Below are 13,302 nucleotides of genomic sequence, written 5' to 3' on the forward strand. Positions count from 1 at the left end.
AAAATGAGTCTTTCTACCTAAGAACATGGTATTTTTGTAAGGTTTTATGCCTCTAAACAATTTAGTGTATTTTTTTCCACAAAAACATTAAATATTTTTGTTACATTTATTCCTGGATATATTATAGATTCTTTTTGCTATTCTGTAGGCTGAGCAGACAAACCTTAAAGTAAGTAAACATGATATTCAGAAAATGATAGGTTTTATGAAGTGAAAAATAGAATTATAGTAGAACATTTCTGAAACAGTATAGGGAGGATTACTTTAGGCAGGTTAATAAACAGTCTTATCAGAGGAGGTTATATTTGAACTGAGGCCTGAATAGTGAAAAGGTGCCAGCCTTGTCCAGATGTGGAAGAAGACCAAAAATTCAAAGTACTTGAAAGGCCAGTCTGTCCAGAGCAAAGTGGAGAAGGAAGAGTTTTGAAATCAGACTCCTCAAGAGTTTGAGTCAGATCATGAAGACCCTTGCAAACCTGAGCACGAAGCCTAAATGAGCATGGACTGTGAGATTTGGAGCTTTGTTCTACTCACTGAGAGACCGGTAAGCCTTGCCCTCCTTAGAGAGATCAGCTATTTGGGCTAAGGATGCCCAAGACACATTGAGTATACCCATTCCTGCATAATGGGAGTGATCTTAAAGTAAGTGTGGCCTTTCTCCTAAAACTGCAAAACTACTGCATCAATGTATTTGCCATATGCTTCTTACTGACAGACAGAAGATAACAGCAATCATTGTTCACATTTAAATTCTAATGGGTTGCCATAGATTAATAGTGGACTCTTGTCAAAAACTGTTTTTATAATTACTATGAGTGCTTTTATTATTACTAGCTCTCATGTACTTACATAGCCTTCTAGATTCTGCTTACTGAAGCAGTCTTTTCCAAGACCCAGAGTTCTCTGTTCAACCTATCTGCCAAGAATGTTTATTTATATATTTATCTGGCAATTCAACATCTGGCCACTATCAAAATTCACTCTTCCAGAGCCAAAGCATAAGAGACTGTTGAGAACTGAGAACAAACTAAGGGTTGATGGGGGGTGGGAGGGAGGAGAGGGTGGGTGATGGGTATTGAGGAGGGCACCTTTTGGGATGAGCACTGGGTGTTGTATGGAAACCAATTTGACAATAAATTTCATATATAAATAAAAAAAATAACATTAAAAAAATTCACTCTTCCATTTAAAAGACAATAACCTTCAAAACTACATCTGTCTGTATCTTTTTGCAATTTCCTTTCACATGCTTTGTAAGTCCAACAGCCAGTCTCTCTCCTGCCCAAGGCCATTCCATCATTGGCACCATCTTTGGGAAAGCTCCATTCCAAATCATTCTTGCACAGTGAGATTATAATATAATGCAGTGATTACCATGGACCTGGTTTATTAACTGTGATGGTATAATTGACTGGATTACCCAGTTCTTAGCTTCCCTCCAACAGTGTTCATCTGAATTGAAAAAGAAATGCATGGCAGAAGGCAATGTAGATGAAAGCATTTAAGGAGGACAGGTTTTTTCCCAAAAACCAAAAATTATTTGGAGGTTTTCGATAGGCATACGAGAAGTAAACCATCATGGTAATTTTTATGTGATTCTGAAAACTGCTCTTGAAAGTACTTATTATAGATTTCTTCCACCCCTAGATGACTCAATGCCTTAAGGGCATTTGGGATTGGAAAGGACCGTTAGCTCTTCTTCATCTTCTATCATCAACAGGGTAATTCTTGCATATGTCCTTGAGCAGTTCTTACCAACATGACTCATAGCATTTTTCCCAAACTCTCACAACTATACAACACTCAGTATTATGCTAAAAAGTTAAGGCAGAACTTTGAAGCTGACTTCACTGTTTCTTTCATTACTTACTGTGTAACTTCAGGCAGGTTATATAACCTTTCTGTGTCTCAGGTTTCTCTTCTTAAAATGTTTATAGTGAGTTTGTGTGTGTGTGCGTGTGTGTGCGTGTGTGTGCGTGTGTGTGTGTGTGTGTGTGTGTGTGTGTGTGTTTGCAACAATTGATTGATACATTTAAAATAGACCTTGACATGGGGCGCCTGGGTGGCGCAGTCTGTTGAGCGTCCGACTTCAGCCAGGTCACGATCTCGCGGTCTGTGAGTTTGAGCCCCGCGTCAGGCTCTGGGCTGATGGCTCGGAGCCTGGAGCCTGTTTCCGATTCTGTGTCTCCCTCTCTCTCTGCCCCTCCCCCGTTCATGCTCTGTCTCTCTCTGTCCCAAAAATAAATAAAAACGTTGAAAAAAAAATTTTTTTAAATAGACCTTGACATATAGCAAGTATTCAATGTATGTTATTTGCTATTAATATCTTTCTGAAAAATGTCATTATTCCTCCTCCATCAAATATCACTCTTAAAAAGTGACCATACTGATTACTTCACAGTTTACATAGGCCATCAAGGCTGAACTCTGTCCTATGCTTATCCTTCTTTTTATGCTGATTTAGCCTTTACCATTCTTTCTTTTTATCTCCCATCTTAGGAATTATTCCTCCACCAAAGAATGATTAATCCTTCTGTGTGTCAGATATAACATCCTCCAGAACCTTGTTAACTTTTATCCCCTCTCTCAAATAGCCTCAACATTTTCTTCTTCCATGACTTTTCATTCTGGCCCATAAATATGTTCAAGTCTCTTATTTTTAAAAAACTCTGTAGTATAGCCATTTTGGAAGATAGTTTGGCAGTTCTTACAAAGCTAATTATAGTCTTAAAATACAATCCAGCAACTGTATTCCTAGGTATTCAAACAGACGAGTTTAAAAATTACATCCACACCAAAAAGTGCACATGAAATATTTGTAGCATATTTATTCATAATGGACCAAAATTGAAAGCAACTTAAATGTCCTTCAGTATATGAATGAATAAACCAACTATGGTACATCTATACAATGAAATATTGATCAGCAATAAAAAGAAATGAGTTATCAAGTCACAAAAAGACATGGAGGAGACTTAAACACATATTACCAAGTGAAGAAACCAATCTAAAAAGGCTATGTACTATATGATTTCAACTATGTGACCTTCTGGAAAAGGCAAAACTATGGAGACAATAAAAATATTAGTGGCTTCCAGGGATTAAGGAGGGAATAATGGGTAAAGCACAGAGGATTTTTAGGACATGAAACTATTCTTATAACTCATAACGATAGATACATGACATTATTGGCAAAATATGTACAACTGTACAACAGATATAGTGAGCTTTAAACTATAGATTTAGTTAATAATAACATATCAATACTGGCTCATCAGTAATAATAAATGTACCACACAAATGCAAGCTGTTAATAATAGAAGAAACTGGACTGGAAGGGAGGATACATGAGAACTGTCTGTATTTTTGGTCTATTTTTTTCTGTAAACTTAAAACTGCTTTAAGAAATAAAGTTTATTAATAATTTTTAAAACTTTAGGCTTTCTGTAAATCTTTTCACAGCAACACCTAGATTAGTTTTTGATCGAGTAACTGGGAGAGGGTACATATATATACACCAAAGGGTGGGAATCTTGGGGACCCTCTTAGAACTCTGCCTATCCTACTATCCTATCCTATGCTGTCAACTTGTGGCAATACACTAAAGTTCATGTCCCCTAGACTTGTAAATTGGGATCCTTTTCTCTTTTTTCTCTTTCCATATGTTTCCCTGACTTACTTTAACTACTTCTGTGGTTTCAACTACTTTTTATACAGTGTAAACCACAAAAAATTGATCTGTCCTACCTAGTTAACTCTTCTGAACCCCATACTCATACTTCTAGCTGCCTCTTCATGATAGCCATTGGAATTTCCAATAGAGACTTAAGGAAAACTCATTAATGCTCCTATACACATACCTAAAATAAGAAGATAATTCTCCCTGTCAACTTTTTCTTTGAATGAGATCATCATTTACTCAGTTGCTCAAAACAGAAAATTTAGATTTGCTAGATATTTATTGAAGGCTTAGTACAGATTAGGGAATCTCTTAAATTCTTTACAAGTATTAACATTTAATCCTCACAACATCTCTATGGGAAGGGTACTATTATTTGGAAACCTTGGCCAAGAACCTTTCCCAGGGTATTATATCTAGGACAAGCTAGTGCTAGAGAGAAAACTGTCTGGCTCATGATCTAAGCTCTTAACTACTCTTCTATTTTTTTTCCCCCAATTCCTGCTTGGTTATTGACTCTGACTAATTATACCTTTGCAGTATCATTCAAAATTATCTCCTTATTTCTAGCTCTGCTATCATGCTATCTAGCTCTGCTAGCTTGGTTCAGCATCCCATGAAGTACTTCTCTAATCTCCAGACTGGGGTTCCCATCTGCACCTTGCATTTATTTTAAATGACCTCTACATTCCAGGCATATCGATCACACTTAAATGGAAGCAAAATTTTTACTGCCCTACTTAAAGTCTTTCTTATCTAAACTTTGTAGCTTGCCATACAAAACCTTTCTCCATCCGATTTCTGCTCATATTTTCTGCCTTGTCCCTTTGTTTATAAGTGAATCTGTGTCATGTCTCCCAGGGTACCCTTTTCTTTATATGTCTATATTCCTTTCAATGCTGTGAGGGCCTTATGAGCAGGAATCCACATAGCATGATACTTGGCATATAAAATAAATTCAATAAATATACACTGAACAAGCTGTATTTAGAATCTATCTTTCCTTGCTTCAAAATTCCTATTAAAAGATTACTTCAAGATATTAAATGTATACTTTAATTTTGTGACTGAAAATACCAATATATACCATATAATTCTCTCTCTATGGAATGAAGGCTCATGTAGTTAATTACATTGGAAATATTTCTAACTATTGAGATCAGGTCCTGGGGTCTAAGTCTCTATTTCATGCATTACACCAATATTTTGTTCAAAGAGGTGTGCAACCATATTTGTTTGTTTGCAGGTAGCTGGGCCCACAGCAATGATTTTCTACTCGAACTGCTTCATTTCACCCCACCCCCATTTGTTTTGCTGCTAGATAAAACATCTAACAGTAATCCATCTATTAACTATATAGACATCTGACTATAACAACTGAAGGAAAATGGCAGATATCAACGGGATGAACAGGATCACCCAATACACTAATGGACTGTAATAAACAGCATTTCCTAATAGCATGATTCAAATGTTCTTTCTCAAGTTACAATTAACTGATACAACTGTCTAGTTTGGGGATATTCCTGCTTTAGCAAAATGAGCAAGGTTAATTTCCTGTGGTTACCATTTTAAAATAATTTCTCACATCAGAAAACTTTCAAGCTTTCCCGGTCTTGCCAAGCTTAATCCCTTCCTTGTTTACACTCCTAATAATTTTCATGTGCTCTTTCTGCTAAAACCCAAGGGTGGACTCCTGACCTCCTTGCTTGAGGTGCGAATGATGCCAGTGTTAGTGACTGTTCTGCGGTTTCCGAAAGCTCCTCCTCCCCAGACCGTGACAATTCTTTGGATGCTGAGGTTGGGAAGCAGGACAGGGGACACTCCTGGGGTGCAGCTCGGAGGGAAGGAAGCCGAATCCTGGGGCTTGAAGAGGCGCGAGGGGATCAGCGTGCAATGCGGAGCGTGGATCTTTTGGACCATCCCGCTGCCGTTCAACCTGTCCCCTGCTCTGCTCTCCCGCCGGGCTGTCCGGCGCGGGCCGCTGTCCACAGTGGGTGGTACTGAAAGCAAGGAGCGGGCGCGGGGGCGGCGAGGCGGACAGCTCCTCCGAGCGCCCCCCTCCTCGCTCCGCGGCTCCTCCAGCCCTCCCCTCCTCCCGCAGCCATGTTCCACGCGCGGGGAGGGGTGGGGGAAGGAGAGAGGGACGGGGGATCAGGGCGGAGAGAGCCGGCTCTGCCTCGGGGAAGGAGGGGATGAGAGTTGGGGAGAGCAGCGGGAGGAGGAGGAGGAGGAGGCGGCGGCTAGCGAGGAGCCAGCGCTGGGTCCTGCAGTAGGACTCCCAGGAGCCACCATCATGGTGAAGAGGAAGAGCTCCGAAGGCCAGGAGCAGGACAGCGGCCGCGGCATCCCCCTGCCCATCCAGACCTTCCTGTGGCGGCAAACCAGGTGAGGGGCGCAGAGGGCGCGCCGCGGGCCGCCCTGGGCTGGGGGCGCTCCTGGGGCCGCCTGGGTCACCGCTACTGCCACTGCTGCCACTGCTGCTGAGGCCGCGCCACAGCCTGCAGCTCCCTCTCTGGGGCTGGAAAGCAAGCCCTCAGCACCTGCTTAAAAACACGCATTTTAAAAATATTTCCGTGAAGTTTGGCGACAAGCAGATTGGCAGTTGAATAAATATATACATTATTTAGAGGGTGGGAGGGCAGAAAGCCTAGGAAGAGGGGGCGGGGAACTAGGGAAGATAATTATGACTGGTTGTGCTCTTGCGTCCAATTGCCCCTCCATCTCCTGCTGTAATTCCAGGCCGGTGACCTGTTGTTTTTCCAGCTCCTGTTTGGCGAATATCTGCTGTGCCCACTTGTTAACCATTTTTGCTCGGATTCAGCCAATGCAGTCTTCCTGGTTCAAGACCCTGAGAAGGAGGATATTTTATAATTTTATTTTTCCTGGAAAGACCTGAAACCTATTCCAATAAACAGGAAACAAGATTTCCATTATTATTGTTATTAGTAGTAGTATTATTATTATCAGTATTATTATTTTGGAAATGTACCAGATAACAAATTAGATTCTGGAAATCATAGCCCACAAACTGTGTTCATTTTTAGTTTTTAATATAATTATATACATGAGTAATACACCACTCCTGACCATTGGCAATTTAGAATCTGGTTAGGTAGAAGTCTTCAGAATAAGAGTGGATACAGAAAATGTGGAGAGCCACATCTCTTTCATATATGTAATTACACATGTGAAAGCAAATGTCGTCAGCTGTTCAACACCTGCTCATTAACAGGCTATAGGGAGGCATGAGATTCGAGTTTCATAGAACCATGTTTTATTCGTTGAAAAAAATGTCATAAAGATGCTAATCATTTTTACTTATAACAAATATCTCTATTAATTTTTCAGTGCATTTTTGAGGCCTAAACTGGGGAAACAATATGAAGCCTCATGTGTGGTATGTGATATTCACCATTTAATGATTATTTCCATATTCTGTGTGGCAATTTCAACCCAAAGAAAAGCATTGAATTGTACTGACTATATAGATTCACTCACTATATTAATTCACTCAGTAAATATTATTGAGCACCTACTATGTGCTAGGCATAGTTCCACATGACGGGACAGAGCAATATTCAAAATACAGAGTTTGCATTCTGGTGGGAGGAAGTCAAGCCACTGACAAATAAGTAAAATACATAATAAGCCCAGATAGTGATAAGCACTATGAGGAAAAATTAAGTAAGAAAGCAGACTGGAGGCAATGGCAGCTGGGGGAGGAGGTGGATTCCATGTATAGAGCAGTGGATAGGTAAGGTCACCTGCTAATGTGACTCTTAGACAAAGATGTGAAAAAAAAAAGGGGGGGGGAGGAATGAGTAAGGAGAGAACAGAAGGGAACAGTACATCTAAGGGACCTTAGCCCAGAGTGGATAGGGGTAGAGGAGGAGAAGAAAAGGTGGAGAGATTACAGAAAACCAGGTGGTGAAGGGCCTTGCAGGGCAAGTATAAGAAGTCCAATCCTTAACAAAATAGAGACTGTTCTAGTGGAAGCTAATGAGATGAGTACCTATGAACTACTCAAACAAAGTAATGTGCAATTCTGAACCTTTATGTCTTGTATGTTTGGTGTAAGTCTGAAAATAGATAATGTAAAATAATTATGAAAGTAATGCTACCAGTATTTATACTCTATAGAGTGCACTTGTCCTGAGGTTCTAAGGGAATCCCGTATCTCTGAAATTTCCCACTTCACAAATTGAAAACAAAAGCCATGAAATCATGAAGCAAAAATCAAGTGAACTTTTCACGGGTTTCATTAAAATCTGGAGCTCAAATAAAGGTCTTCACATTTCATATATTAAAACCTAAAAGTGGAAACCTACCCATTTGGACATTGCCCTGAATATTTGCCAATGACTACATAGATGACTACATAGTAAGGAGTTCTGAAATGTGTTAGGGATTTTAAAATGATGAAATCCAGGGTGCTGAGTGGCTCTGTTGGTTAAGCATTTGGCTCTTGATTTCGACTCAGGTCACGATCTCACAGTTCATGAGATCAAGCCCCGCATCAGGCTCTGAGCTGACGGTGTGGAGCCTGCTTGGGGTTCTCTCTCTCCCTCTCTCTCTCTGCCCCTCCCTCACTCCCACTCTCTATCTCTCTCAAAAATAAATAAAAAAACATTTTTTTTAAATGATGAAAGCCAACTAGAGAGTTAAACATACAGGTACACACACTCAAGTAGGAATTTGTTTTGTTTTATCACCTGCCCTTCAAAGTTGCCACAAGGATATTTTTAAAATATAAATTTCTAATAAGGACCTTTTAGTGAAATTTGTTGTTGTACTTAGCTCAGGGTAGGGTAATTTGACACTTAAAAAACCTCTGGGCCGGGGCGCCTGGGTGGCTCAGTCGGTTGAGTGTCCGACTTCAGCTCAGGTCACGATCTCACGGTCCGTGAGTTCAAGCCCTGCATCGGGCTCTGGGCTGATGGCCCGGAGCCTGGAGCCTGCTTCCGATTCTGTGTTTCCCCCTCTCTCTGCTCCTCCCCCATTCATGCTCTGTCTCTCTCTGTCTCAAAAATAAATAAACGTTAAAAAAAAATTTTTTTTTTAATTAAAAAAAAAAAAACAAAAAAAACCTCTGGGCCTTCCATAGATCACGCTTACAATTTTACTAGCTTAAAATAATCCTAACTTTTCCCTGTTCTTGGCAAAGATATGTCTGACATTTTTAATATAGTCATACAATATTAAATAACTAAGTCACGTAAATAAATAAAAGTATAAAAAACGATGTTCAGGGTTGAAAAAATAATAAAAAACTCATATTAGTAACATTTAAGAAGAAAGTAACATTAAGTACCCAGAGTGCTCTGCTATTATAAAATACAACTCATCCTCTAAAATGTTTTCAACAAGACTGCGTAAATTCTTTATAATCTTTTGATTCCCAACATACTCACCCTTTACTTAACGAATACTTAGATACCTCAGGGCTGAAGAATTTAAAAGCATTTGGATCTGTCTTTATTTAGCTTTTTTTTAAAAAGACGGTATCTCTTTTTTTACTCCTTATTTTCCTTTTTTAGTCAAAAAGTAATTAGGTTTCTTTGAAGAATCTCTCCATTAAGCTGTGTCTTTTTCTCTGGCATCCTAATAATATCAATAATACAGCTTGAATACTTGGAACTTGTATTATGATCACTCTCGAGCACACCTCCACAATTTTCTTGATCACTTGTGGCATGAAGCAGCAATCAGGTTCAGTTCATACAGGTCGAATATTTATTAAATTTATTTTAATATTTGGTAGCTCTACTTTCCTTAACGTCTTACAGTGATGTCCTCCTCATCCAAACAACAAGCACAACGGAAACTGAGTAGGTCACATTTATTCTGGGATGTTTCACTTTCTGGAAGTATCCCTGGACAAGACAGAAGATTTAATAAATGAGCAAAGCTTATGGCATATTTCCCTTCTTTTTCTTCTCTCCCTCCCTTTCTTTGTTTATTCAACAGATATATTATTTTTACGATGACAGGCATTAGGTTAGGAATGTCTTGTGCCAGGTTGTCGCTAGGGACATGGAATAATTCAGGGGCCCCAAAATCAGATTTCTTGAAAGAACTGTAACTTAGTTAACGCTTGTTGAAAATTGACATAAATTCTGCCCTCAAAACGCTTTCAGAAAAGACATTTTACTTTGTTCTGCAGTTGTCACAGACCCTCTGGATGCCTCAGCAGCATTTTATAAAATATTACTTCTAAGAATTTCATGAGTTAAATGTGTTGTTGCACTTTTTTTTTTAAGAGGAAGCTTATTTTGGTGGGAAGAAAAATCATTTAATAATTCAAGTCATGTATTTTATTTTTTTTTTATTTTTTTTTTCAACGTTTTTTATTTATTTTTGGGACAGAGAGAGACACAGCATGAACGGGGGAGGGGCAGAGAGAGAGGGAGACACAGAATCGGAAACAGGCTCCAGGCTCCGAGCCATCAGCCCAGAGCCCGACGCGGGGCTCGAACTCACGGACCGCGAGATCGTGACCTGGCTGAAGTCGGACGCCTAACCGACTGCGCCACCCAGGCGCCCCGCAAGTCATGTATTTTAAATCAAAAACCTAAAATGGGTAAAAAGAAATTCTCACGGAACCATTATATGTCAACATATACTATGAAATGCTGTGTGAGTGCACCCTCAAATATCTCATCCACTGATTTGCATCTTGTAGTACCTTGGTGTCCATTTTCTCACCAATCAGGATCTCTAATTCCTTATTTTACATGTTTTTTTTCTTCTTTTTTGGTATCTACAGTCCTTTGAACGAGTGTTGGTAGAGAATAAACTGCATGGCCTTTCTCCAGCCCTCTCTGAAGCCATCCAGAGCATTTCCAGATGGGAGCTGGTACAAGCTGCTTTGCCTCACGTTCTCCACTGCACTGCAACCCTGCTTTCGAACAGGAACAAGTTAGGTTGGTTCTTCTGCATTGCTTCTTCACGGCCTCTGACCATCTACACTCATGGTAACGATGTTTACTGGGCACCTACTATTTTCCCAGGCCCTGTACACATGTGATCTCGTTAAATCCTCACAAAAGCCCCCTCCCATTGATACTACCGTGATCTCCATCTTACCAACAAAGAAACTGTCACCCTTGTCTTAAAATTTTTAATTATTTTCCAATATATGTGAATATATTTTCCTTTTAAACATTAGAAGATTATAGGGAAGCTAAAGACTATCACCCATCCAAGACGAGTTCCAATCAGATTTGTCTCCTTTACCCTCTCAACTCCCAAAGTGACCCCTTGCACCTTGTAGTACTGAGTGTATGTGCATGCGTGTGCGTAAAATTTCTTCCTCTTTTTTAGATTATTTTACAGATTGCTTTTCTAACATGGTAATATGTCCTAACATCCACCCCATGTTTGCATACATTCTCTACATGCTCTTTTCCATCCAGTTCTTTGCCCTAATTTGGGTTTCTGCTCAAATGTTACCTTTATAGAGGCATTTCTTGATCACACTGTCTAAAGTAGAGTAATCGTTATCTTCAGACCCTTCAGACCTGATGTTCTTAACCACTATGCTGCCTATTTGGGAAGATTATATATATATGACATATATATATGACTGAAGACATGTGATATTCCTATGACAGTATATTATTCTGTAGGGATTTTAACCAGTTAGAAAGCCCCAAAACAAGAATGAACCCTTCCAGCAGTGGTTGTAAGAGGTACAGAGGAATGCCAGTGTCTCCCAGGAAATCAAGCCACAGAGCAAAGCAAGGATGTTCTTCCCAGACCCAAAGTGGATATCAATTGTTCTGGTGGCAGAGTTGGTCTTAACTCGGCTCTGTGGTTGTCCCCGTGCAGGCCACCAGGATAAGCTCGGTGTTGCTGAAACAAAGCTCCTTCACACCCTGCACTGGATGCTCCTGGAGGCCCCCCAGGACTGCAACAGTGAGCAGTTTGGGGGCACAGACCATGGCTCCAGCTGGGGTGGCAGCAGCAGTGCTTTCATCCACCAGGTAGAAAACCAGGGTTCCCCCGGGCAGCCTTGCCAAAGCAGCTCCAATGATGAAGAAGAGAACAACCGAAGGAAGATCTTCCAGAACTCCATGGCTACTGTGGAGCTCTTTGTGTTTCTGTTTGCTCCTCTGGTACACAGGATCAAGGTAAGCAGGGGCTAGTATGAGGCTGAGGGTGGATAGATGTGAGGTGGGCTTCAGATGATGCTTCCATATTTCCATATTTGGTTGACCAGGTCTTGATACGATCTCCTAGCAAGCCAAGACATGGAGAGCTTTATTTTTATATCAAACCACTGGACATTATTTCAAAAACACAATTCTTTGCATATCATTTATCTACTTAAAAATCTTCAGTGTTTCTCCTTCTGTCCCAAGATAATGTCCAAATATTAAACATGGCATATCAAGTCAAGCATGATCCAAAGCTTCAGTTTCTTTTTTAATTTGTCGTTTGCTAGTCCCTACTGGTATCGTCATGACCCAGCTCTGGGAGTCATTCCCTGAATATGCCCTTGCTATTCACTCTGCTCTCTTTCCTTCCTCTGTTCTTCTCATGACTCCTCAAAGCTTAACTTCAGTGTTATCATTTCCATGAAGTTGTTCCTCTGAAACTCCCCATGTAGATTTAGTCACTATCTCCTTTGTATTTCTCTACAGCACCTTGTAGCTATGTCTATTATAATGCAGATCTAGAGCAGAAGTTTTAAGTGTTTTATATACTGTGGATTATTTGACAGTGTGATACAAGGTGAGAATTGCTTTTCAAAATATTTCTTAAAGCATAAAATACAAAACATAGGATTACATGGAAACCAATTGTATTAAAATACAATTATATACAAGTATCCCTTGAATCTGAAAAAGATTATCATTTGAAATTACTATGCCACCACTCTCTAGCTGTGTGATCTTGGTGATATTACTTAACGTCTCAGATCCTCCATTGCACACAGTTGTGGATATCTCTAACACAAGGTGTATATATGTGAAGACACAGTACGTTTCCAACACATGGAGAGAAATCAAGATCTATTTGCTATTTCTGTGGATGAATAAATTCCATCTGAGGGCTATGTTAAGAGTTAGGAAGAAAATAATATACTCAAATGTTCTTTAATAGAATATTAGGATCCTGATGAATGGGTGTTCCAAGTTGTGTGTGTGTGTGTGCGTGTGTGTGTGTATGTGTGTGTATATGTAGGTGATTGTGAGACCACTAACAATCACTATAAGGAGAATGCACTATAAGGAGAATAGTGAGTCTTCACTCATTTTAGTTTTAGTTAAAATTCACTTTCACTTGACTCTGTCCAATTGCTGCTAGGAATAGAACTGAAATTACCTGTAACTTCCCAAACTGCTTTGCATGCACTGGCCACATTTCCCATGAAACATACTAAAAATTTTAAATGTTGTAAAATCAAATTAAATTGCTGCTTTAAAAACTTTGGCTTTCCATTTTAAAAAGTCTTTTATGATGGGTACATTTACTAAAAAGATTACTGTAACTGAGACCATCCCCTGGCCTATGGGGCCTGCAGGTCTAGGCCCCTGCCCACCTTCTCAGCCTCATCTCCCTCCATATCAATAGCCTTTTTCTCGTTCACTAACCTCTGAGCTCACTTGAGCTCA

At 39.8% G+C, this 13,302-nt stretch overlaps 1 protein-coding gene across 4 annotated transcripts in view; it reads left to right on the forward strand.

The window, feature by feature from the left end:
- The first annotated feature begins 5,872 nt into the window (after nucleotides 1-5,872).
- UNC80 (unc-80 subunit of NALCN channel complex) overlaps nucleotides 5,873-13,302 on the forward strand; it is a 225,416-nt gene continuing 217,986 nt past the window's right edge. For 2 of the 4 annotated variants that reach the window (XM_040476105.1, XM_040476106.1), the window contains exons 1-4: nucleotides 5,873-6,067; nucleotides 7,031-7,079; nucleotides 10,449-10,605; nucleotides 11,513-11,814. In XM_040476105.1, coding sequence (XP_040332039.1) covers nucleotides 5,976-6,067; nucleotides 7,031-7,079; nucleotides 10,449-10,605; nucleotides 11,513-11,814 — 600 coding nt within the window. In that variant the 5' untranslated portion in view covers nucleotides 5,873-5,975. The remainder of the gene's footprint in view (nucleotides 6,068-7,030; nucleotides 7,080-10,448; nucleotides 10,606-11,512; nucleotides 11,815-13,302) is intronic. The other 2 variants (XM_040476107.1, XM_040476109.1) reach the window with 1 other exon arrangement.

Source organism: Herpailurus yagouaroundi, unplaced genomic scaffold (assembly GCF_014898765.1).
Source record: "Herpailurus yagouaroundi ecotype Mexico unplaced genomic scaffold, PumYag 140, whole genome shotgun sequence".
Taxonomy (NCBI): Eukaryota; Metazoa; Chordata; class Mammalia; order Carnivora; family Felidae; genus Herpailurus; species Herpailurus yagouaroundi.